The sequence below is a fragment of the Trichosurus vulpecula genome, chromosome 2, assembly GCF_011100635.1.
Source record: "Trichosurus vulpecula isolate mTriVul1 chromosome 2, mTriVul1.pri, whole genome shotgun sequence".
NCBI classification, from domain to species: Eukaryota; Metazoa; Chordata; class Mammalia; order Diprotodontia; family Phalangeridae; genus Trichosurus; species Trichosurus vulpecula.
Window position 1 is genome coordinate 299,036,146 of NC_050574.1, and position 27,677 is coordinate 299,063,822.

The 27,677-nt window shown below is 38.9% G+C and overlaps 1 protein-coding gene across 1 annotated transcript; it reads left to right on the top strand.

The window, feature by feature from the left end:
* DDX18 (DEAD-box helicase 18) lies at window positions 1–26,478 on the top strand. The gene is made up of 14 exons (XM_036745585.1): window positions 1–466; window positions 3,815–4,015; window positions 7,920–8,054; window positions 9,671–9,806; window positions 10,326–10,426; window positions 11,513–11,712; window positions 11,805–11,919; window positions 13,404–13,543; window positions 16,196–16,357; window positions 17,204–17,356; window positions 18,388–18,501; window positions 23,013–23,069; window positions 23,349–23,526; window positions 24,678–26,478. Exons 1-14 carry the CDS (start codon window positions 376–378, stop codon window positions 24,821–24,823), a joined length of 1,929 nt encoding a protein of 642 aa, XP_036601480.1. The 5' UTR covers window positions 1–375; the 3' UTR covers window positions 24,824–26,478.
* Window positions 26,479–27,677: the final 1,199 nt, after the last annotated feature.

Genomic DNA, 27,677 nt, shown 5'->3' on the forward strand with positions numbered 1-27,677 from the left:
GGCACAGGACCAGGCCAGAGTGGCTGGAACCAAGAGCTTTTGCTGTCCCATCCGTACAGCGGGTAAAGTGTGAAACACGAGAGAGATCTCCCCATCCGCCGGTCCTGCAGGATTGGGCTTAAAACCCTCGGTTCTGTGTGAGAGTAAAGATATCAGCACAAGCAACGCGACCTCCTCACCCGCAGGGGACGCTCGTCCGGGTCTGGTTGCCAGGCCTTCTCCACGCCCGGAAGCATTTGTACTGTGTGCGAAGAGGTCTGACGCGCAATTTCCGGTTTCCGACGTGCTCCCACGTGTGGGCCAAGAAAGAAGAGTCTGTGGAACAGGCGACAGGAAAAAGACAGAGAGGGACCGCGGAGAAGAACAGCCCGCAAAATGTCGCACCTTCCGATGAAGTTGCTGCGCAAGAAGATCGAGAAGCGCAATGAGAAGCTGCGTCAGAGGAACCAGCGGCTGAAGCAGAAAGGTAAGGTCCGGCGAACGAGGGCCCCGGGCCGCGGGACCGCCACGGTGGCCAGCAGGGCTCAGGCCGGGCTTCTGTACGCTCAGGCTGTGCCCTGGAGAGGCCCCAGATGGCCAGAAAAACCCGACCCCTCCCTTCTTAAGCAGTTCCCAGACTGGTGGCGGAGACTGTCCAGGCTTTGAGGGCCCGCTGGGGGATCCTGGGCGGACCTGCGGGGGATGACCCGGCGGCCGCCTCAGCCTGAGGCAAGGCCCTGCGTCCGGAATGTCCCGTACCAGTAGGCCCTCCGCAGTGACCCTTTGCACGAATCCCTCCTTCCAGCACCAAGGGCTCGCTCATCCAACCCCGGCATGAACTCTCCTCCGGGGACAGAACAGCCGCTTATTCAGACGGTCTGCTAGCATTTACTAAGGGCCTACACTTAGGCCAAGCACTATGCTAAGTCCTGGGAAAACGAAGAAAGGCCGGGAAACCAAGAAGCTTGTTTCATTGATTGTGTTTTTGTGATTGGGGTTCTTTTTGATTCCGGACCAAAATCCACATGTAATCTTATTTATGGATAACAGTGGCCAGATGATCCCTGCCCGGATCCTGAGCTAGGGACTGATTCATCTCACTTCCACCTTCTTAGTGTATTCAGCAGTACCAGCTAAAAGGTCGGCCAGCCCATCCACTTTGAGTTCTCCCTTCTCGGAATATCTATAAACACTGTGTCTCTTTTCTATGGTATAGTGTATTCTCAGCTTGGTTTGTATGTGTTGATCTTGTCCCCCTAAAACGGGGGGTGGGGGGTGACTTTTTTTGTTTCTTTCTGGTGAAGCCTTCTTGGAATGTATTTAAATGTTTAAAATTGTAACTGAAACTAATTATATTGAAATAAATGTTTTATTTTGTTTTATCATCCAAGACTGTCCTGAAGTATATCCAGGGATCCCCTGGGTCTGTGGCCCCTAAGTTAAGAACCTTTGCCATAAGATGTACGTTCCTCCAGGACAGGGACTTAAACTTCAAAAAAAAAAACAAAACTTAGGCTTTCTTCAACTTCTACATATATCCTACCTCCTCGGCACTTAATAGTTTTGGATATATGTAGTACAGTATAACACCCCAAGTCCTTATTATTCACATACAGAATATAAGCTTATTTAGTATGTTGTTACAGGCTATATAAGTGTGGTTTAATAGAAAAGACTCTGAAATAAAAATCAAGAGGTAGATGTTCTCATCTCAGTGCTGCTACTAAGTAGCTTTGAAACCTTGGGCCAGTTACTTCCTTACATGAGAGATCAGACTAAATGAGTTTTATTACCAATTCTTCCTAACTTACATGTAACTTTTCCTTTCCTCATCCTATTCATCCCACTTACCAGTGCCAAGTTATACTTAATAATGCACATGGTCATGGTTATTAATAGTTATTTCAAACCTTTGCTCAAAAATCTTCAGTGGCTCCCTATAGCCTATTAAATACAATCTATACCTCTTACCCTTCTCTTAACAGCTTCCACAATCTTGTTCTAAACTACCTTTCCAGCTCCTCTCCCACTACTCCCGTATAAGTACTCTATATATCCTAGGGGGACCACTCATAGTTCCTTCCCCAAACATGATTTTTACTAGCCTCTGTATTTATTCTCATGCTATTTTTTCCACCTGGAATATCCTCTCTATTTTCTCAGTCTGTCAAAATGCTGCTTATCTTCCAAGGCCCAATAGAGCTAACACCTTCATTAAACCTTCTGCATATACTATATCACAGAGTGGTATATGGATATAGATATAGATATAATCATAGAGTGATTATTGCTACTTCACATGTGGCACTTATGCAGTTGTATAAATATCTTAACCTTCCTTCTGCACTATTCTGCAGGACTCTTGAATGTATTGATCATGTCAGCACCTAGCAAATTGTTTTGTAGGAGCTCAGTAAATACTGGTTGTGTAAGTGAATCAATGAATTGCTGCATGTGTTCAGCTAGGCATCACTTGCCGCCTGCTTTCCCCATTTTTGGTTGTAATCAAAAGTATGGAAAAGCAGCTTGGAATATCAGCTTTTGACTTCTTCCATAACTGTGCCAGACTTCTGACAGCAAAGGGAGACAAGAGTAGCCAGACCTAAACGTCTGTAATCTCAGCAGTGGCACCTTGAAGATAATATATGGTCAGTAAATGTTGATTGATAGATGTCCTAGGAACTGTGTGATGAGGTTCCCAGAAATGATGTATTGAATGCTTTGCCTGCTTTTCTTATTGCAAAAGAATCATCATGTAAAAAAGTTCACAGATATAGAGTTTAAAGGGATATTAGAGATATTCTAGTTTTGCTCTTTCGTTTTACAGATGGGAAAACTGAGGCACAGAAAGGTTAAATAACTTTTACAAGGGCTTATAGGAAGTAAGTTGCAGAGGCAGAATATAGTATACAAATTGTGATTTGAATTACGTAAAGGTAATCATTTTGGTTTTTTTTTTTTTTGGATAAGGAAGAGCATATAAAAATAGGATTATTTTAATGGTAAATATTAGCTAAATGAATGGTATCATCAGTTGATTATGGGGAAATTTGTGACACTTAAGGCATTGTGTAGTAGTTGTAGAAGTGTCTTGACTATGACTTTAGGAGGATCAGAACATAATTTGATGAATGAACAGCCACATTCAACCTTTTATTTATTTTGTTGTTGTTCATTCGTTTCAGTCGTATGTGACTCTTCATGACCCCATTTGGAATTTTCTTGGCAAAGATACTGGAGTGGTTTGCGATTTCCTCCTCCAGCTCATTTTACAGATGAGGGAACTGAGGCAAAGCGCTTTAAACGACTTGCCCAGGGTCACACAGCTAGTGTCTCAGGCTGGATTTAAACTCAGATCTTCCTGACTCTAGGCCCAGTGCTCTATCCAGTATGCCACCTGGCTTCACTTAATTTTTATTGCTCTCCTACAATTTCTATATTTTTTTTGGTCTGATCCAATTGTATTTTTTTACCTGTTAATTACCATAATTATTATTCTTTTAGAATGTAAATGGCAAGGACATGTTTTAACTAGTTCTTTGTGGTGCCTACTAAAAGACTACGAGTAAGTTCTTATTAAAATGCCACTTGGTTATGTGTCTGGTGGTAGAATCAGTAAAGGAAGGAAATCTCGCCAGGCTCTCAGATTATTGAACCACACAAAATATCAGTATGGTAAAAATGGGTTAGAGCTATGTGAATACCACATAAAGTACAAGTGAAAAAAATAAAGTATTGTAATTTTGGATAGCAGTTATAGGTTAATTCTTTAGCCACCAAATGACTTAAACCATTGATTTGCAGAATTTTAGAGCCATTCAACTTTTTTTGACAGAGGCCTTGAGGGCCAATATACCAGAAGCCCAAGATGAGCATGTATCAGAAGAAACAGTAGAAGAAATAAAAGTGGAAAAATCTCCCAAGAAATCTACAGTATTAGCAGCCAGTGAAGAATCAACTGCACAGCTCCCCAATTCTGAATTAAAAAAGAAAAAGAAGAAGAAGAAAAGGAAGATAACAGCTGATGCAGGACCTGGTAGGTCCCCTCTTTTTTTCCTGGATTCTTTAGAGGTCTTCTTTTTGTCACTGGAACAATTCATTTGCCAAAATGACTGAAACCCTATAGATTTACTGGGGAGGACAATGCATTTCTCTGCCCACCGGAGGTCCAGAAATTTCTGAGGTCCTTTAGTGCTGTGTCATTCCATTGGTTTTGACTGGCCCCTGTCTTAACAGAAATACCTTGTCAGGACCACCTGCTATATTCCTCCTGTCCTCTATAGGAAATCATTTACATAGATTAGTGGGTGAGAGCCCCTAAACTCTCTACCCTGGCCATTGCTATTTGCTTTTGTGTAATTGTGTTTAACCTTAAAAAAAAATTAAGCCAAATACTGAGTTACATGGGCTTCATAATAACCTTGAAGAAAAACTCACAATAAAAAGAGAGTCTCATGTTTGAATTCTAGAAATAATCTTTTCTTTATCCCTGATTGGACTTTTATTCTGTCAAATTAAATAACAGAAAAAACATCCTGTCAAAGTGAAGCCTTCCCAAGCTCTCCCCTGAGCTCTCTAGTCCACAATGATCTCTTCCCTCACTAAACTTCAGTAGCATTTATTGTCTCTGCCACACATTTGGCACTTAATGTCAGGTACTGTCTTGGGACGTCCTATTTTATTATTTAAATTTCCATGTGTTTGTTTCCCCAAGCCAATTGTAAGTTATGTGAGGGCAGGGAACATGTTTTGTTGTTCATCTTTATTCCTCGAATCATTCTGTTTAGAATGGTTTTTCCTATTGCATACCAAGTTACTGTTTTAACACCGTTTTAGCCTTTGAGGCTAAGAGTGGCTATGTATGAAGTGATCTTGGATGGATCGTGTCAATTGTCTGAACTTCAGTTTTCTCATCTGTAAAATGAGGCTTGATGGTCTCTTAGATCTGTACCAGCATTGTGGGTTTAGGGCTAGAAGGAAGATGGCTGGAATCTCTGACTAAATGTTAGAGACCTTTGGAACTGTGCTGGGCAGGAAAAGCCCCCAGTAAGTATTCTGCGTTGTGAGGGCCCTTGTACTTCCAACCTCAAAAGAGTCATCACTAAAGACATCTGAATTCCCAGGAGAGCTAACTTCCAGCCATTTGTGGACCAGATGACTATGCATTGAGATAGTATCTTGAGGTTTGTTTTTGTTTTTTTTTTTTTTATTAATCACTAAACTAACACATTTATATTTTTTAGGCTTTGATTTAAATTTTGAGTTCTTAAAAGATTCTTCCAGTAGAACATAAGCTATGGCATGTACTCCTGAAACAGAAAACCTTAAAGCATGGGCCCAGTGCTGAATTGTGTCTGTCACCTGAGGACTAGCTTAGTTTGGAGAGACTTATCACCAAAACATGTTTACATTTTTTTTTTTAAGCCACACTGGCTGAAGAAACCATCTGCCAAGGCATGGAAGAGTTGGGTTCTACAAAGGGAGTAACTATGGTTGTGAGATTGCAGATCTTTTGAAATAGTGCCATAGAACTTTTAAAGAAAACTTTGGATATTGTCTAGCCCAATTCCGTACTTCTGTATCTGAGGAAATGAGGCAGTACACAACTATTTTTTTCAATGAGTGATAGACACAGTGAACATTACAGGTATTTATTCAGAGAACAGAGATGACTGGGCAGGAGTGTTCTGTGAAACGTTTTTGAAGTGGGGTCTATTTAATCTGACTCTTAAGTTGGGGTGACAGGCAACATGAGCAAAACTTCAGGGAGCTGAAGTTTGGCCTGAGCCTTGCAAGAAACATAGATTTTTTCCTTCTTCCTCCCAAAGAGGTATGGTTCTATTTAGAAAATAAACTGAACTTGGTCAGAATTCCATTGATTTTTCTATACTTTTTGCCAGTTTATAAAGTAGCTGTATCTCAGAAATGCACAGGGAGCAGAAAAATGAGTAATCTGTTCTTGTATTCAGAATACAAAGAAACTTAATATTTAAAAGATTATTGCTAAAAAACTCACCTAGGTAGTAATTTTGTTCAAGGTAGATTGTGATTTCCAAGATTATTTTTTCCCTAATGAATAAAACCTATTATTTGTGTATGTTTAAAAAGGAATTGCTTAAATAAACACAAATTCAAGTGAGAGAGGAGTAGGATTGGGCCCTCCAGTTTTAGTAACTGTGACCTTGTTTTTCTGGCGTTGAAGTGAATATTGCAAAGGTTTGTATTTGGAGCATATTTTCAGGTGCTGAACCATTGGCCTGAGAAAGTTAGTCCTCTTGTTTTAGAGCTTTTCTTGGGAAAATGAGAAGTCAGGCAAAGAAAACATGCAGATGAGCTCACATTTCCATGGCCTTGAGATGATTTTGTTGGCTCAGCTTATGGCCAAAGTGACAAATTCAGAGGGTAAACAGGGAAGTGAAGTGGAAAAAGCCCTGAATTCTGAGGCAGGATCCCAGGATTCTTCTCCCCACAACAGTGGGGACCATGGACAAGTTACTCAGGGATTCCCATTTCCTAACCTTTAAAATGAGGGGATTAATCTAGATGATCTGTAAGAATTCTGTTAAGCTTCCATATCATTTATTTTTAAACCAGTCAACATAGACTGGGGAAAATCAGAAGTTGGAGATAACCAGAAATGAAGCTTGAAGCCAGATAGTAAGGGGAAGGGGAGCTTAAAAATAACATAGTAATTTTTGTACTTGCTTCCCCTCAAAAGGCTCTTTTTTGGAAGATTCTTAATGCATTTTTCATTAGCATTTTTTCGTTTGTTTATATAAAAAGATCTACCATCTCTTCTTTTCTCTGGCTGGTAGGTTTTTCTTCTCATTTTGCAAAAAAGACTTTACAGAAATTTTCAGATTTCATTTGGATAGAGGGTGAAATCTGAGTTTATAATGGACATGGAAAAGCAAATGCAGCACATTCTTTAACACATTATACTAACAAAATTCAGCATTACATGGAGGACTCTTGAAACCATACATAATTGATGTCCTCAGCTTGCTTTGGTTTTGATAATGTATGTAGAGGCAAAATAAATTTTAAAACAAATCCAATTAGGGCTTTTCAGTTGATTGTATTACATAAATGAATACATAAGAATAATTTTCTGTACACTGAGCAAGATACCAAGGTACCTGGTATACAGTGTGTGCTTCACAGATCCTTGATTGACTGACTCAGGGTAAGGAAGATAACTTTATTCCCCTTAGTATCTTCCTCATTGCTTGGTATATAGAAAGCATTTAGTAAATTTTAGCTTGGTAGAGTGGAGAGGAAGGTGAGAAATGTTGTGAGGTAGAAACAAAAAAGATTTGGCAACTGATTTAGACATGTGGGGTCAAAAAGACAGGTGTCTGAGATAATCCCGAGTGTAAGAACTTGGGGGATGGTGGTGCCTTCAACAACTATAAGGAAGTTTTGGAAATTGAGTTTGTGGGGTAGAGAGAGGAAGATGATGAGGGTCATGTTGAGTTTGAGATATCTTGGGGACATTTGGTGATGAGCGAGTCTGAAGCTTAAGGGAGAAAAGTAATCTACTGCTGGGGGTGGTAAGACGTGAAGTCAAATGTAAGATAAAGTTAAATATAAAAATACATGACAAATAGAAAGACAGTGTTATGAGAATTCAAAAGAGAAAAAAACTACAAGGAGCCATCAGGGGAAAACTTAATGGAGGAGATGAAATTTCAAGCATGGGTGGGATTTTAAAACTATTACCAGTAAAGTTACCTTATAAAGTACTCTGATTGCAACTCGAGGTTGAGTGATTCAGAGAATTGAAAATGATTAGCAAATTCAAATCAGTTTTTTCAATTTTTGAAAATTATTTCCTAGGTTTATTACATGTCTCCTTCCTGTGGGTCCTAAGGGAGTATCTCATTAGGTTTGTCCATTCTTAATGGAGTTGGGGTTTTATGGTGTTTTTCTTTAACCAGAAAACAAAAAAGCAAAAACTGAAGACCAAGAGGAATCTGATGATGAAAGTGAGAAAGATCCCAAAATAAAAGAAAATACTATGGAGGATCAGAATGAGGATGCTGAAATGCCCAGCCTCCCTCTTGGACTAACAGGTAATTTTCAGTATGCTTTCTGAACGTAAGCCTCCTCTCCTTTGCCCTCTCTTCCTCCGTCCCACCTTCTTCCTCTTTCTTTAACATGAGCTACTTTGATATATCTCATTGCAGTCAGGAAGAGCTGTGTTCAAATCCTAACAGAAGCATTTAATAGCTTTGTTACCCTGGGCAATTCACTTAACCCCTCTTGCTTCCTTATCTGTAAAATGGAATGGAATGTAGCTCTTATAAAGTGAGATAATATACGTAAAGCACTTTTAAAAACTAAATGTTAGATATTATTTTTACGTTCTAAGGACCTCTAAATTCTTGGTTTTTTTCTTACTTTTTCTACTTCTTAGGTAATATTGAACGAGCGTCCCTCTTTTTTCTGCTTCTGATTTCTTAAATAACCAAAATCCTTTCAATGTGATCAGTCCAAAATATTTTTCATTTTTTTAGATTTGAAATTTTTTTTCAATTCTCAAGCTTTTATTTTTCTCTCTCCTCCCTTTGGGGCAAAAAAGAAGAAAGGCAGAAACCTTTTCACACATGCACAGTAAAGCAAAATAAATCATAGGGACCACATACAAAAAATGTGCTCCATTCTGCATATTTAGTCATCACTTGGAGGTAGGTAGTATGCTTCATAATTTGTCCCCAATTCATGGTTGATCGTTGCTTTGATCAGAGTTCTTATTTACAGTGTTTACAAAATATTATTTTCCTGGTTCTGCCCTGTTCATAGATGTCTTCCCATATAACTCTGAGGCCATCGCCTTCATCGTTTCTTATAGCATAATAGTATTCCATACATTCATATAACATTTTGTTTAGATATTTTGCATAATGGGTGCCTCCTTATTTCCAGCTCTTTGCCACTACAAAAATATTTTTATACATTTAGCACTTTTTCCTATTTGGAAAAGTGTGTGGTATCATTAGGCCAAAGGGGATACACAATTCCAGGCTGCTTTCCAGAATGGCCATGCCACTTCACACCTCCACCAAGCAGTACATCAGTGTGTCTATGTAGCCCACATCCCCTCCAACATTTGTATTTTTCCTTTTTTGTCAACTTTGTCACTCTGGAAACTCAGACCCCCCCCCACCCCACCCCCCACCAGTGTTTCTCAGGATCCCTTTTATTCTCTTTTCAATTTCTAGTTCCTCCAGCCCTTCACACTGGTGCCCTCTGATCTGAGTGGTAGGACCATATAGTAAAAAAGGACTAGACTTGGAGTCAGAAGACCTGGGCATGTGTTAGAACTCTAATGTCTGTTAATCATGTGACCATTGAAAGCTCCTGTAACTTCAATGAACTTCTCTTTTCTCATTGGCAAAATGAAAATGTTGTAAGGAAAGCATTTATCTTTAGTCATCCTTTTTTCGTCTTGATAACAGGATCTCTTGATTCCCAGCTCCTAACTTCACAACTATTTATGGTTAGAAATAAAGAAACTAATGTTTCTTTCCAGCTACCATCATGCAGAAATAATGATCAAACCATGACTTCATTTTAAAAGGTTTTCCAGTTTAATAAAACTTAAAATCATCAACGTGAAGCATCGAGTTAACTGGTAATGTTAATTTTAAAAAATAAAATTTGCTAATAGTCAACTGTTTCCATCTAGGGTCCTTTGAGGATACTTCATTCACTTCACTTAGTAATATCGTCAATGAAAACACTCTGAAAGCAATAGCAGAAATGGGCTTTACTAACATGACTGAGATTCAGCATAAAAGTATCAGACCACTTCTAGAGGGCAGGTAAAGTGAACGTTTGCGTGCATTACGAGACGGTTCAGTAGAAATAGACCAGGAATCAGGAAGACCTGAGTGCAAGTGTGACCTACACTTACTAGCTGTGTGGTCACATCACTTTTCCTCTCTCTGCCTCATTTTCCTCATCCTGTAATGTGGGGATAATTATAACACCTACCTTCCAGGATTGTCATGAGGGTAAAAATGAGATAATAGTTGTAAAATGCTTTCCAAAATATTGCTAGCTGTTGTTAATTGTCACTAGGGCAGTATGGTATCTTCATTTGCTGCAAGCTGAATTAAAGTACCTGTCTACCTTGGTAAATATTTACATGGTATTTTGTTTTTATGTGAAGCACCAAAAAATAATGAGAACAGTTACAACTACTGAGGAAAAAAGTAATAGATGTGTTACCTACATTTTTGGTTTGGTTTGGTATATTTCTAGAATAAGACAAATTTTTTTTCATTCCAGCATTGTTAGTATACTAGTCTAAATAAGTTCTTTTGTTTTTAAAATAATAGGGATATTCTAGCAGCTGCAAAAACAGGCAGTGGCAAAACCCTAGCATTCCTCATCCCTTCGATAGAACTCATTGTCAAGTTAAAGTTCATGCCTAGAAATGGTAAGCTCTCAGTTTCTTATTTATCTCTTTAAAAATTAACTTATTTTGACTCTTGTGTTTGATTTTGTCATTTTTTCCCCCCAGGGGTGGTTTTTTTTGGTTTGTTTGTTTTTTTTTTTAGTTTAAAACACTCAGTTCCACGTGTTTTTCAGTTCCAAATTTTTTCGCCTTCTCTCTCCTCCCTCCCTCCCCCCCACCCCAAGATGGCATGTAATCCAATATAGTTTCTACATAGACCTTCACATTGAACTTATTTTCACAATAATCAAGTTGTAAAGAAGAATTATAACCAATGGAATGAACAATGAGAAAGAAAAAGAGCAAATAGTTTGACGATATCTACGAAAATCTACATTCATACCCCACAATTCTTTCTCTTGATGTGGATAGCTTTTTCCATCATGAGTCTTTTGGAGTTGTCTTAGAACTTTGTATTGCTAAGAAGAGCCAAGTCTAACAAAGTTAGTCATCAGAGATACCGTGTGTCTGTAATCATGTATAATGTTCTCCTGGTTCTGCTCCCCTCACTCAGCATCAGATCATATAAGCCTTTCCAAGTTATTATGAAGTCTGTCTGCTCCTCATTTCTTATAGCACAGTAGTATTCCATTACATTCATATACCACAACGTGTTTAGCCATTCCCCAGTTGATGGGCATCCTCTTGATTTCCAATTCTTTGCTACCACAAAAAGAGCTGCTGTAAATATTTTTGTACATGTGAGTCCTTTTCCCACTTGTATGATCTCTTTGGGATACAGCTCTAGAAGTGGTATTGCTGGGTCAAAGGGTATGCACATTTTTATATAGCCCTCTGGGCATAGTTCCAAATTGCTCTCCAGAATGGCTGGATCAGTTCACAACTCCACCAGCAATGTAACAGTGTTCCAATTTTCCCACATCCTCTCCAGCATTTATCATTTTCCTGTTTTGTCGTGTTAGCCAATCTGACAGGAGATATGTGGTACCTAAGAGTTGTTTTAGTTTGCTGTTCTCTAATCAATAGTGATTTAGAACATTTTTTCATATGACTTGTCATTATTTTCTAAGTGGGGGTTGGGTTTGGGGTTTGTTTGGTTTTTTTTAGGAACAGGAGTCCTTATCCTCTCACCTACTCGGGAGCTGGCTATGCAGACCTTTGGTGTTCTTAAGGAACTAATGTCTCACCACGTGCATACTTACGGTTTGATCATGGGAGGCAGTAACAGATCTGCAGAGGCACAGAAACTTGCAAATGGGATCAACATTATTGTGGCAACACCTGGCCGACTTCTGGACCATATGCAGGTAAATACCATATAGCTTGTGCTTCTTTTCCCTTTTCCCGTAAAGAATAAACATGTAGATAACAGGCTTATTTCTGCTCTTTTATTTTATAGAACACCCCAGGATTTATGTTTAAAAACCTGCAGTGTCTTGTTATCGATGAGGCTGACCGAATTCTTGAAGTTGGGTTTGAGGAAGAGATGAAACAGATCATCAAACTTCTGCCAAGTGAGTCGAATCTGCGTATGGCCTAAGCACATTCATTGTGTTTGTTTCTGTGTGTGCTGCTAGTTGGAGGTGGCAAATGATGTTGTCATTAAGAAAATCTTGTGGTAATGATAATGAAATTATGGGTGGAGTCAAATCCTGAAGTTAACTTCTCAATGTGGATTGATTTTTTTTTGTTTTTCAAAAAATCATTGAAGGTACCAATAAAAAAAAAGAAAATTCCCCCTTCCTCTATTTGCTGGTCTTTGTGAAAACATTAAGTCACTTACTTAAATGTGATACATACAAGATACTATATAAAGCTGTTTCATAGACATCCAGGAGGTTGATATCTAAGATAAAAGGCACAAATTATCTCATCCCCTCCCCCATCCAAGTTATCTCCTCTTCCACCTAGTACTTCCCATGTATTCAGTTTACAAAATAGACAGTTATGTCTGCATTCCCAAAACAAAGACAAAAATGCTACTAAAATTCTGGTCATCTTATTCCTTTTATAAAGGCAACAATCCCATTTACGAATTTAGACTATTTCATTTTGAAGTGGGAATTTATTTTTCTAATTTGACATTTACAATTGTAGATTTAAAATGTATATTTTTGAATCAAGTTTATTAGCCATTTCTAAAATACAGCAATTGCTTAAAAAGTGGTGTTCAGGGACAGCTAGGTGGCAGAGTGAATAGAGCACTGGCCCTGGCGTCAGGAGGACCTGAGTTCAGATCTAGCCTCAGGTACTTAATAGCGATATGACCCTGGTCAAGTCATTTAACCCTGATTGCCTCCCCCCAAAAAATAAATAAAAGTAGCGTTTACCTGTTTCAATAAATTACCTTGACTGACATTATTTAGATAATATATTTTAGGGTAGAGGGGACCTCATAGGCCATCTAATCCAGCCTCTCATTTTGTACATGAGGAAGCAGGCTCAGAGAACTAAAGTGACCTGTCAGTAGCAGAGAAGGGATTCAAAACCAGATCCTCTGGCTCCAGATCTAGGGCCTTTTGCACTGTACCCCACTGACAGTTAAGGTTACCTTTATTTGGAAAGAATGAAATTAAATGATTTTGTCTCAAGGTCAAATCCTTTCAGTTCTGCTCAGTGCTGTGCTGAACTGTGCTTTCTGCTTATTTGAGGCTTGTACATTTAAAGATGTTAAATTTGACAGCTGGGTCAGAAAACAAAACAGTTGACAGATGTCCAGGTTACCAAAAATGTGGAGGGCAGGAAACAGAAATAAGGCTCTAGATATGAAGGATAATAAAGGCTTTCACTTATGTGACATGCCATGCATTGACTTTTTGTTTGAATGTTGTTTCTTGCATGTAGAGAGAAAAAATGAATGGATTTGGAAAGCTTCTAAGTTTTATGAGATAGTCATTAAAATATTCTTTTAGGAAAGTTTAATCTATCTAGTTGCAGGTGTAAAGTGGTTGGAATTCTCTGAAAGGCTTCCATTATTTTTGTAACATCTTTGTTTTAGAACGCAGACAAACAATGCTCTTTTCTGCCACACAAACTCGAAAGGTAGAAGATCTGGCAAAGATTTCCCTTAAGAAGGAGCCATTGTATGTTGGTGTTGATGATGATAAAGATACTGCAACAGTGGATGGTCTTGAACAGGTAATTTTTGCCAATATTTTGGGGACATATGTACAGAGGGACAATCCCTGACCTCAAGAGGTTTTCATCCTTACAAGGAAAAACTACACTGTGTGAGGGTGTAGTAGCCTAGGAAGAGCCTTTGGGTCTAGGTACCAAGGGATGGATCATTGCATAGTAGGGCTAGTACTAGAAGAGATGGACCTTAGAGTCCCTCAGTCCAGCCTTTGCAGATAGATAAACTGAGACAAAGGAGGTCAAGCAACAGGTGCTAAGTGTCAGAAGGAGGATTCCAGCCCATATCCTCTGACTCCAGAGCTAGCATTCTTTCCATGGTACCGTGGTGAGTTGGTGCATAGGGCAGTCATTTGACAAACCTTTTCATGTAGGAGCAATGCTGCTATTACTTTAGATTTGATTGGTGTGCCTGGAGCAAGAGGTGGAAAGGGCAGAGGAAGAGGGTTACAGTCAGGGGCAGTTAGGTGGTCTGGGGGCTGGGTCCAGGTAGCATATATAGTAGGCTAATTGGAACTTAACTCAATCACCAATGTAGCTGGGCCCTCTGGAAGAAGTTTCAAAGACCAATGCATTAACTTCCCTAGGATTCTAGGGACATGTGATTTAGAGGTCCAGATACCAGGATAATGGTGTCTATCTGTAGTATTTATGTCACTGGGTTGTTGTGACACCGGAATGAGAAAATGGACAAAGCACTTTGCAGGCTTTAAAACAAAATATAAATGTTTATCCCCTGACACAGTATTTCGTTCATACTAATATTTAAAAGTGGTTGTTTAATTTTTTCCTGCTTGTCACAAAATTTACTTGCATTAGTTGTTTTTGTCTTTGCTTATCATCTCAGTATTAACTTGTGTTGATAATTTTCATCCAGCAGTTGTGATCCCGTGTTTCCTGATTGATAAGTTCATGGGAACTAATATCATAGTATTTAGAGCAGGCAGGAACCTTTGAGATAATCTGATCCAACTCCTCATTGTACAAACAAGGGAACTAGAGCCCTTAGGTTAAGTGGCATGTCCTTGGTCACATAGATGTAAGCCTTCAGTTGGGATGTACAGTTTGAATTCAAGGGTCTTTAATTGGGCTTACATTCCCCTTGGAGAAACATGTATAAGATGGTTAAAGAACTAGAATACAATTAAATACAGGATATAAATAAATAGGCTGAACTGTGTGGTATGTATTACAGAATAAGAACTAGAAGAGTTCAGAGAAAGGCTACGTCATTGTGGTCTGAAACACTTTGAAAAGGCTGCATGGGGGGGGGGCCATGTCAATCATTGACCTCTTAATGTCATCTCCATTGGCAGTCTGGGGAAGCCTGTGAACCCCTTGTGGGAATAATGATAGTGTTTTCAAGTGCCTAAAATAAAACACATAGCATTACAGGAAAAAAAAATCTATTGAAATGCACTTGTCAAAAATAATAAATATTTTCAGGAACCCACATTTAAGAATCTAAGCTAATCCTTGAAGTATAGAGAAGCATTTAGATACATAGAATGAAGGCTGAGGTCAACAAAAAAGTTTGTCCAAGCAAGTGTGAGAATGGTGTGAGTGGAGAAAGTGTTAGTGTGTGGGTGTTGATGAGTAGCGGTAATACACTTAGGTAAGTAGAATGGGATCCAATTTTGACAGGTCTTGAATGCTAAGAAGAGTTAAACTTTAAGAATAAAAACATAGTAGATGTGATGAAAGCTGTAATTTTGGAAGAGTTAGGTAGAAAAAAATGCGAGGTGGAAAGTCAGAAATAGGTGCAACCAAGTATGTAGATATTGTAACCTAGGGATAAGGTGATAGGGGCCTAGGTTAAATTGTCTTCTGGTTAATTAAGATTTCTGGTGAACTGACTTTAGACTGAAAACCACTTTAACTGACTTTAGTCTGAAAAAGACCTTTTAACTCTTACTGATTTATTTTAAGATTATGTCTTATACTCTTAGATTGACATCAGTTCCCTGTATATATGTGTGTAATATTTGTTTTAATGTTCAAGTTTGTTTTCTTGTGATTTGCCTTTTTCTTCTAAAACTGAAATATAGTAATAAAAATACATGTAAGTTGAGGTTTTTATATATTACAGTTCATTTCATCCAGAATTGGAACCAAGCCATGGATGAGTAATCCTTTTAAAAATATCAAGGGCATAAAATATCTAGTGGTTACAGCAGGAAATTATTTGTAGTTAAAGCGTACTTAAAATTATAACTGAAATGAAAAGGTCATTTAGATTATTTTGGGAAATCATTGTTACTATCAATGCAATATTCTTCTCTAAATGTAGGGTGTAAAAATGAATACATAGTTGTGTGTTAATTGTGCTCTCATTCCAATGGTTGGAATACATCAGTGTGGAAAGAGGTGTCTAAAAATTGCCCTTATCTTTGAATAGTTTTATGTTCTACTTGTGATCACCTTTTTCTTAATCAAATCCATAGTGTTAACACTAGAAGTACCAGAATTTAAGAATACTTCAAAGAACCAAGCTGTATCATTTGACTCAGTGCAGTGTTTTTTATCCATAATAAGGCAAAGAAAATAGGGTAAAAATCTCTTATTTTAAAGTATAATTGTAATAAATTTTTTTGTCAGTTCATGCACCTGGTGCTTCTAGTGTTGAAGTATGTAACTGTTCACTCGAATTATTTTTAGGGATATGTTGTTTGTCCATCTGAAAAAAGGTTCCTTCTACTCTTTACATTCCTCAAGAAGAACCGGAAGAAGAAGCTGATGGTATTTTTTTCTTCATGTATGTCAGTGAAATACCACTATGAGCTTCTGAACTACATTGATTTACCTGTCATGGCCATTCATGTAAGTGTTCTCTTTGGGACTTTTTTTAAAAAATATTTTTTAAAAAAATATTAAATTTGTGATGTTACAGGCTTAACAGTTCTATCTGGTGCTCACAGCCTAATTTATTATCTCATCATTAAAGTCAATCAGCAAACATTTAGTTATCATTTTGTATTCAAAGACTGTGCTATTTGTTTCTGGGAATATAAAGAGATATGAAGCATAGTCCCTGCCCTGATGTGGAGAGCATAACTGGCAATACAGCACAGCATATAAATGCAAAATTAATGTAACAGACCATTAGGCTTGTGTAATTTTTGAGGAGGAGAGAGATCACTGAGGATGAGAGGCTAGAAAGGGAGACTGGGGCCAGAATGTGGAGAGCCTTGGATTCTAGGTTTAAAAAAATTAATTTGGAGGGAGAAAGATCACTGAAGGATCCTGTGAGTTGCCTAGGAACCCAGACTACTGTAGGCGACATGACCTCACTAACCTTTACATTAACCTTGAGTGTTTTGGTACTCCATGCTTTGGTTTTGAGTTACTGCTTCTATAACCTGACTGTGAAAGAGTAAGGCTTGAGGGTCCAGATCCTTGAAGGGTTAAGTGTTACATGGTGATTTGCCTCATTATTGTCCGTCTCTGTAATCTGGTGCCTTTTGTTGTGTCTTCAGGTTTTGATCGAATATCATAAAACAATCCTAATTTTTTTTTTTAGTTTTGAGTCCTTAGATTTAGCCCTTTTTTTTTTTTTTTTTTTAGATTTGAGTCTTCCTTAGTGGGTAAGTGCCCACTCTCAACGGGATTGCAGTATATTTAACTGCTCATGATGTGGCTAAGTAATGTATTTCTTTTTCAATTTAGGGCAAACAGAAGCAAAATAAGCGGACAACTACCTTCTTTCAGTTCTGCAATGCAGATTCTGGAATTTTGCTGTGTACAGATGTGGCTGCCAGAGGGCTAGATATCCCAGAAGTAGATTGGATTGTCCAGTATGACCCCCCGGATGATCCAAAGGTAACTGTCATCTTTCCTCTTCCAGATACTGTCTTATGTGGAGGATTGCTTCCACAGTCATTGTGCTGATTTGTTTCCTGAATTGTTTATTTTTCTTTGTAAGATTTTTTTTTTTTTACAAATAATATCCTAACAAAAGCTGTAGTGTCCAGTAGAGATGGAAATTACTTTGACTGCATTTCATAACAAGTATCTTTTCCCTGGGTTTTTTTGATCAGTGTTAAACAGTGAAGTAAATCCAGTTTTACATTTGTGCTGATGTATATTCTTGTTTCTGGAAGACACAAAACAGAACATAAACTGGCTTCTAATTTCGTTGGTCATAGAGAGGTATTAGGGTGGCACAATGGAACTTGCATTAGGAAGAAACATAAATTTTATTAGGAGAGTACGTGAAACTTTGTGCGAACACCATACACTTCACGTAGATGCTGTTAATTATATATCCTAAACATGAAAAATTGGTATCAAGCAGGTTTGCAGAAGCAGCATGGTGCAGTGTGTGGAGAAGTGGCCTCAGAACCAAGGAGAAGTGCGTCCAAGTCCTCCCCGCGATGTGTCTTGGCTCAGTAACGCTGAGCAGGGCCCTTAGTGTCTTAGTGCTCCAAGCATCTCTACTAGACTAGGAGTTGCATAACGGTCACCAGTCATCATTGATAGAGGGAATTTTTCCCCAGAGACCTTCCTACCCGTAAGAAGTCACAGACCACAGCTTTAGGGAAAGTCACAATGTTTTCATTTTTCTAGGCCATCATATCCTTTGGACCTCGTTAGACTTGTGTTCTCTCCTCCTTTGTCTTGGTATTTGCATTATGTTCTTTGGGCACAAACAGGACGTTGAAAGAAGGTAGCTATTACTGATTCATTATGGTGAAAATGGTTATTTTCATAATCTTATTTCATACAAAAAATGAAATTGAGGACAAATGTGCCATCCGTACAAATAAGAGTGCAGATGATGTGCAGATATATTGCCAGCATGTCTCTACTTGGGGCCACATTTTAAATCACATTTTCTTTTTCCATTTAAGGAATATATTCATCGTGTTGGTAGAACAGCCAGAGGCATAAACGGAAGAGGTCATGCTCTGCTTATTTTACGACCAGAAGAATTGGGTTTTCTTCGTTACCTGAAGCAAGCCAAGGTAAAGAAACAATTTAGACCTGGAGGGGGCCTTAGAGATTATCGATCATCTCTTCTAATTTATTCTTACAGGTGAAGAAGCCAAGGCCCAAGAGGAGTAAAGGCACTTTGCTTGGAAAATCTTAAATTAGGAAAACAATATGTACACTGTGGACCCGTGGAGAATCCCACATGTCTGTAGAGCTGTGGGGGGTAATGGAAAGAGTGCTGGAGAGGGACTTGGTGTCCTGGGTTCTAGTCACAGACGCAGCACTTCCAGGCAGTGTGGTCTCGGGCCTCCTGCTGTGAGCTGCTTTCTTTGCCCATAAATTGGGATGCTAATACATGGAATATTTACCATGAAAGGCTGTTAGGAGAAAGTGCTTTACAAACCAGAAAGTATTATATAAAAGTGAGTTGTTATTAAAGCAGTGTGGCATGTCTTAAAACATTTTTTAATCTTTCAAACAAATCTGTAACCTTGTAATTTTCTTGAATCCCACCGAGTTTATCAGAATATTTCCCATCATAAAGAAAATCCTGAAGCTACCATTAGTGCCAGTTGTTGATATAAAACTCTACTGAATACTACTGGAGAGGAAAAGTAAATGGCCTTATTTCTGCTCTCCATAAGCTTATCTAAATGTAGAGATTCATCCAGTTCATTCATGTGGAGCATCTACTCTACTAGGTGCTAGGATGCAGAAACCAAAGTCCCTGTCCTCAGAGTTTACATCCACTGCTCACAAATATAATACAAGTTAGTTTGCAAAGGAAGAGGAGAGGTTTAGGGGGATCCAGAAAGGTGGCAAGGAGATAACACCTGAGCCTTGAAGGAAGGTAAATGCCAAGAAATAGAAATGAGATGGTAATGCATTCCAGTTGTTACTTATGCAGATATACAGCTGTCTGGTAGCTGGAATGTTATATACAGGGAACAGCTTGTAATCCAGTTTGGCTGGAACATAGAGGGAGAAAGGGAATGATGTGAAATAAAGTTAGAACAGGGAACAATTGAAGGATTAGAGATAATGCTGAAAAACAGTAGATTTAGGAAGCTTTAGTTAGGAAGGTTGGTAGGACATTAAACGACACAGTAGCACAAAATGGGGCATTTCAGAATTCAAGATAGTAGAGGTATGCAGTTTTGAGTCTTGGTGAAGTAAGAGATGTGACTCGCCTCAGTGACTGACTGGAATAGAGAGATTTAGTTCATGAGAATTGAGGTTGATCAGTCGAGAGGCCTTGGTGTTCAAGATGACATCAGTCTGAATGTTGAAGTCTCCAAGGATAAGGTCAGGAGTTGGGATGGACAGGAAAAATATAAGCCAGGTATTGAATTACTTAAAGTAATTTAGGTAAGGGAGAACTGATAGGGAGCCCCGTGGATGATAGCCACAAAATTCTGGAAGGACTGCTACAGATGAATGGAATAAACCACAAAAGAGAAGTTTGAGTGGTTTCAGAAGGCAGAGGATCTGGAAGCAGTAATAGGGGAATAAGAAGGATGGCTCTCCTAGGGATAAATGTTAGGGCAGTGACAGAATGAGCAGCCCTAGAAAGGGGAGCTAGAGATGAGGTCTTCTTCAGAGAATACCAGGTTTCCATGAGCATAAGATGAAAGAAGTGTGAGAAAACTAAATCAAATTCATTAATTCAATAAGCATTTAAGCACCTACTAATGTGCCAGAGGCTGATAGACACTGGATGGAGTCCAAAAAACAAAACAGAGCTTCCCCTAAGAGAGTTTACCTTGTATTGGGGAAAACAACACATATGCACAAAAGTGAATACAGATGAGGGTGAAAGGGAGTTTGTTAAAAGTAGAACAAGGGATCCAGAGCGTGTAGTGAAAGGGAGCCATGATTTTTGCTGAGCTGGAATGAGATAAAAGTACAAGAAAAGACAGTATGGAAGTGGGGGAAGGAGGTTGTCTTGGTAGACTTTATCTCTGAATCACAGAGATTAAGAGAATGGGAGGTAGGAATTTGCCAGCCATCGATCAGAATTAGCAGTTGATCTAGGCACTCAAGAGAAAGGGGGTAGGAGGTTCTAGCATAACACAATTGATAACAAGACTGGAAGGGACGTATGGAGAAAGTGGCCAAGATAACAGTCTACATCCATGGTGATGGTGGCCCTTACCTGCCTGGGCCTTTGGTTATGACAGAGTTGAGGCTCATTTTTCTGCTGGTGATGACGGGCTCCAGGAGGATCAAGCAGGCTGTGCATCTGCAGGTGGCAGTGGCTGCTAGCAGAACCCTGTTGAAAGCCCAGCCCCTATTGTGGAAGGGTTATACATAATGATATGCATGTGGCCTGTGTTGAACTGCTTGGCTTCTTAGGGAGGAAGGGAAGAGGGGAGAGAATTTGGAACTCAAAGTTTTAAAAACAGATGTTCAAAAACAAAAAAAAAAAGTTTTTGCATGCAACTAGAAAATAAGATACACAGGCAGTGGGGTGTAGAAATATATCTTGCCCTGCAAGAAAGGAAGGGAAAAGGGGATGGGAGGGAAGTGGGGTGACAGAAGGGAAGGCTGACTGGGGAACAGGGCAACCAGAATATATGCCATTTTGGAGTGGGGGGGAGGGTAGAAATGGGGAGAAAATTTGTAATTCAAACTTGTGAAAATCAATGCTGAAAACTAAATATATTAAATAAATTTAAAAAAAAAGAAAGCCCAGCCCCTCAGAGGGAGCCAGGGCTACCCCACCCCTAATCCACTTAGGTCTGTGGTGGTGACAGGTTTTTTATCCCTAGAAATCAAGACAGATCTTTGGAGAGGGCCACGTAAACCCTTCTAAACTCAAGCTGGTATTTAGTTGTATGCCATATTTTCATCTCCTTTTTTAAAACTTTCTAGTCCTCTATAGATTTGCTCAAGTTTCCATATTTCTCCAGAATCTCAATTCCATCTTTAAAACACTTTTCTACCACATTCCAGTTGGCAGGCCTGAGATAAAGCATACACAAAATGTGGAGAGATGCTGATTTTAGCAATGTTTCAAGCATAGAGGTGGGGAGACTCAGGTTTCTAATAAGAGGAGTTACTAAGCATTAAGTTATGCATAGGGTTGTGCTGTAACTTCACAAAGTGGTCATCCAGGGACAAAACCTACCCTCCAGGCAGGAGTGTATTATCATCACCATAAGTTAGAATTGGTGCCGACTGCCACTCCTCATCAAATGCCTGGCACAGAAACCTACATTAGAATAGCCTTGGTCTTTTGCACTTGAGAGTGCCACTGACCTCTTTTATTAAAATGCTAGAATTATTAATAAAATGACTAATTACCTAGAAACTATGTCTCTCTAACCTTCTAAGTGTCACAGCTGTTCCTCACAAATAACGCTCTCTCTGTGACTTTCTACTGGCTGTTCTTCATAACTAGATGCTCTTCCTCTCTGCTTCTAACTCTTAGAATTTCTCACTTCTTTCAAGACTCAGCTTAGCACAGTGCCTGGCAAATAATGTTTAATAAATGCTTGTTCCTTTTGTCCAATGCCACCTTCCCAGTCTGCTCAGCTGCTAGACCTTGCCTTTTAAGGATACCTTCCATCTAGTCTGTGTACATCATATAAGTACTTGGTTTATCAATAGGTTGTCTCTATTAGTATGCAAGTTCCTTGAGGGGAAGAACCTGTTTCTACCTTTCTTTGCATCCAGCACTTGCTGTATCTAGTCACTGTACTTGGTACTAGAGGAAAGCCTAAATTTAGATGACAGGATTTCTGCCCTCATTCCACAAGAATTAAAAAAAAAAAAAAAGAATAGCCTGCGAGTTATCATGGATGTTTGTTTGAGAAGGGCTTTATCTGCTTTCCTTTCTCCATTAGAATGAGCTCATTACTCCCTGTGGCTCAGACCAGCTGTTTTCCCTCCCTACAGTATGGAAGATGTTGTGACTTAGGTCCCCCAGAAAGAATTTGGCTAGGTTCTGGTCAAGACTGAAGTGATCTCAGCTCAGAGCAATAAGCAAATGTTTCAGTGTAGTTTGGGGCACTAGTTACAGAAAAGGTTTTTTATGTCTCCAGAAGAGCATGTAGTATAGACCAGACTGCCTATTACAAAAAATTTGGCAAAGTTGAGCCTATAAAGTAAACCACATACACAATCTCCACATTTTCCTGTTTTTCTCTACCCCTTTCCTTTCCTTGGCTTCCACAGCAGCACTTCGGAACAAGTAATCTTCTCCTGGAAGTCAGCATAGTGTAGTTAAAAGAGCAATGGACCAGGCGCCAAAACATCTGGGTTCTAATCCCAGTTCTTCCATTTGCTAGCTAGATTCTAGGCTTGGAGTCAATTACTTTCTTTCTCCGTGCCTCATTTTCCTCACATAGGAAATGGAAGAGGACAGATGCGATCAACTCTTTAAGTCCTTTCTAGGGCTAACATTTTGGGATCTAACCAAAAACCCATGGGGTTTGCAACCCCACTGGAACATATCAAAGTATTGTTCACCATATCTTAAACTTAGCCTTGATTAATTCAGGTTTACTAGTGTTGACTTTTTTTTTTCTCCTCTTTCTAGGTACCATTAAGTGAATTTGAATTTTCCTGGTCAAAAATTTCTGACATTCAGTCTCAGGTATTTCATTTTTAAAATGTTGATAAGTATTTTTTATGTGCCTAGTTGTCCATATCCCCAGGATATCCATCTTCTGCTTTGAACTTGTCTTAAAAAAACCTTTGGTCTTCTGTGATAACATGTTTGAAAGTCTTTTTTGAATCTTTGGAGTTTTTTGGGAAATTGGAATGGATGAGGGTTGGGCCTGATAGTGTTAACTGTATACATATTGAACTTTGTGTGTTTGATAGAAGTAGCATCCTGGAATATTATAAAGTGTTTTGCTTCTTAAAATTTCAGTTGGAAAAACTAATTGAGAAGAACTACTTCCTTCATAAATCAGCCCAGGAGGCATATAAATCCTACGTTCGAGCCTATGATTCCCATTCTCTGAAGCAAATCTACAATGTTAACAGCTTGAATTTACCTCAAGTTGCTTTATCATTTGGTTTCAAAGTACCTCCATTTGTTGACCTAAGTATCCTTTGCCGTATTCTTATATCAGCACCCTGAAATCTTGGGGGAGTTTTTGCATGAAACCCTCCTAGACTCACTCAAACTGGCACATTCACGTGTTTTGGTCCTAGCAGTTGGGTTTGGATGCTTTCTGGGTAAGTATTAAATGACCAGTCTCTTTCTGCTTGGGGTGTTTATACTACTGAGTAGGGATGACATTCAGGTGACCTGTCATGTCCTGTGCTACACACATGGGCAGGATAACTTATAGGAGATTATATAACATTAAGGGGTTTGGGCACAAGATAAAGGATAGAGTAAAATCTTCCACCCGCCTTCTTAAGAGGATCGTTAAGTTTGCAGAAGGAGAAACTGGAACACTAAGTGAGCTGGACCACACAAGCCAGCATTGTGTTGTACTTATGATATGGAAAGGAGGTCTTTATATCATTATCACAGTTGGTAAGTGAAATGAATTTGGGTGCACCAGCCTACTTGGACTGTGTCATCTCAGCCAGCTCAGATGAGGACACCATCTAACTAACTTTCGGTGCAACTGGGGGGAAATGATACATGGAAAAGAATTGCTTCTTTATGTGACTAAGCGTCCTGAATTAATCCCCCCACAAGAAATGGAAACAACCACACACTTGCAAATTGAGGCTATCTGAATATATGCCACCACACTTTAGCTGTTTATCCCAGGATTTAATGAGAGTAGTTTTACCAGTAAATTCTTGTGTGTAGTGGAAATGTCAGCAGGTGTTCTGGGCTCAGTCACAAGTTATCATTGGTATGCTATTATGCATAGTCTTGTATGTATGTCTCATGATTTTCTGTAAATTATTTGTATTTATTCTCTTTGTCATATTTGGAGCGAGAGAAGTAGCATGGTTTAGCTAAATAAACAGTGGCCTTGGAGTTTAAAAAAAAAAAAACCGTTTGTAACATGGGTTCTGCTATTTACCTCCTATGAGAGCATGGACAGGTAGATCCCTTACCCTCTTTGCTCCTGTTTCAGAGGCTACAATACATGATTCATAAGATCGCTTCCATATTGAAAGACCACAAAATTGTGGTTTGGAGAAACTGGTTACTACTATTAGTAGTAAATGTTAGATTGGAAGTCATGTGCTTTTCTACTGTCTGCTTTCCTTAACATTCACTTTTCAGATGTGAACAGCAGCCAAGGGAAGAGGTTGCAAAAAAGAGGTGGTGGCGGTGGTTTTGGCTACCAGAAGCCCAAGAATGTCCACAAGTCCAAAATCTTCAAGCACATTAGCAAGAAGAAATCTGATGGCAGGCAGTTCTCTCACTGAGGCAGTAACTTTTATAATCTTCAGTAACTTTGACCTCAGATAAAGACTTGTCTTCGTTGCACTAACCATGGAATATTTACAGCCTTCAGGATTTGGATTATCTGATTTACCACACTTAAGTGCAGTGGCTTCAACTAGTTTTTCTTAATAAAAGTGAGATGAAGCTAAGTTTTTCTTGGTTTCTAAAAGGCAAATGACATTTCCTTTTCAATGGACATTGACAAATACAGAATTTTAACTGTAGATTATATTTTTCCAAAGAATTTATATTTTCAAATTGTGAACAGTTCCATTTCTCTTAAGAGCATTTTTCTTGGTCTTATATCCAGTCATTCCTTACCATTGTTTTTTTGAGAACTCTTTGGCTCAGATTGCAATATTAATGGACTTCATAATGTAGTCAGGGACATGAGGATCTTCTTGGCTAGCTGTACAAATAAAGGCCTCAGTCTGTTCTGCTTATTTCTTGGATAATACAAATTGTCTTTGATCCATCCTAAATATTGTCTGCAAAAGCAAAGGACCTATAACCTTTTGGTTGGGATTTGTAGTCAGAGGACCAAGATTCAAATCCAAACTGCTTCTCTGTAATCTGTGTCCCCTTAAGCTCTCTTGGCCTTGGTTTCCTTATCTGTAAAATGAAGGGGTTGCCCAAATGGCCTCCAAGGTCCCTTGCTAGCCCAAAACATGATCCTATAGGAACTTGTTAATAAATCTCATAAATTTAAGATTGTTTGCACTTATTACCATAGTAATAGATTACATGAAGAAGATGTTTCAGTTTCTTTACTTTTGACCTGATTCATTAGAAACATCTGTAATGCATCCCTTTCTTTCTGTTGCTATACAAATCTCTGGTATTCTGTGAAAATAAAATATGCCCCACAAACAAATCATAAAGTTTATTCCAAGGCTTAAACTGGGGTGCTCTCTGAGCAGTCACTGCACGTCCCTAGATACGGAAACCTGGGCTCAGATTCTTATTGGACCCTGAGCAAGTCACATGACTTCTCTGAACCTCAGTTTTCTCTGTGAGCATCAAATGAAATAATGGTAAAATACTTGCAAATCTTAAAATTCTGTATAAATGTTAGCTATTATTATTGTGCTTCTAGTTAACAAAACCTTGCTTGTAAAAGCCTCCAGTGTTTGCATCAGTCAGTCAAACGTTAATCACAAATGTTTTGAATTTTGGTAAGATCAGCGCTCATATTCTAGGCTCCTTGAAAAGCAAGGTCCAAGAGAACCAGAAACAAAATAAATACTCATCACTTGGGAAATAGCTAAACAGATCATGCTGAATGGATGTAATGAATATTAACTGCGCTATAAGAAATGATGAATATGAAGACTTCAGAGAAGCACGGGAAGTTTTATGTGAACTGATCCTAATAAGCAGAATAAGGGAAGCAAAATATATGACCACAACATGGAAGAGAAAGGGGGGGAAAGCGAATGCTGTAATTATAGTGACTTGCAGAGGTGGAGGCCTATCATTTGCTAGAGGGGGGAAGGGGTTGCTGAACTACTTAAATCTTTTTTAAAAATCTTTGTTACAGGGGATAGCTCAGTGGTAGAGGTTGGGAGGGATAGATTTGGAAATACAGGGGATGTGAAAACAAGATTTCAATAAAAGTGTAATTTTTAAAACAAAAGGCAAGTTATTCTTGGGCTCAAAACTATAAAACACTGAATTCCAAATATTACTACTTTCTGGAAGAAAATTACCTTTTGCAAATACATAAAGTTCAAAGGAGTTTGGGGGTGAAAATGGAGAAATTGATATCAAGCATAAAGAACTTAATAGGAAAAGTAGAAGTCAGAAAAGAATTCAGTTTAATAGACTTTTTTCGCTAAATGTTTTTTGTGTGTCAGACAATGTGATAAGATATTTTCAATCAACTTGGCACCTTCCTTGAATAGGAGGTAAACAATCTTGCCCTTGGATCAGTTAATACTTGACTGCTCACAAAGCCTTGGCATTGTACTACCAGTGTGAGAACACAAGGGAGGCAAGCTTTCCTCTTCATAATTCGGTAATTCCATGTATCATGGAGAGAGAGAGATTGATGGGGGATGGGCCTCAGAAAGTCCACATCAACCCCTTGGTGTCTGTCTGGATCCAGGGAGAGCAGTAACAAGATGAAATCAGGGGTGGGGAGTAATCTCTTGCATAGTTTCCAAGAAAACATTCAGCATGTAACATATTCAAAAGAGAATGCTTACTATCTGTTCTGTGGTTCCTCTTATGGAGGCCAAAAGGTATTGAAGCAAGGGGTCATCTCAAATTAGCCAGGTTAGACACTGCCTTATTCTTTTTAAAAAATACATGCACCCCTTCATGAGTCAGGTATTGTCTAGCTTAAACAGAATTTAAGGGGGCAAAAGACTCATTTTACCCTCCCAAACACGATTACATTTCAACTTACCTCATGATCTATATAAAAAGTTGTGCCTGGTCAAAGTCATATAGAAGCCCTGAGGAGTCACAAAGTGAAATTTCTAGATGAAAAGTTACATTTACATTGTTTTAGTGTTTGGAAAGCTCTTAGGGGAACCCACATTTGTCTATCAAGACCAATCGAGTGAAAAATACTAAATCTCTTCTAACTGCTAGGGACTATGCTAAGCACTGGGGATACCAAGAAAAACAAAAGATAGAATCCTCCCTCGGAGGGGGATAGTGCACAAAAGGGAAGTAACCATGAAGCATCATGGAGAAGTCCAGCAGAGTGCAGAAATTAATAGATGGTTGACATGGATGCCTAGGGAGAAGCTGTTCATCCTCCCACGAGAGGATGGAGCCCCAGAGCAGAGGGGTCTGGTGAGATGTGAGTTCCAGGGATGAAGTGAT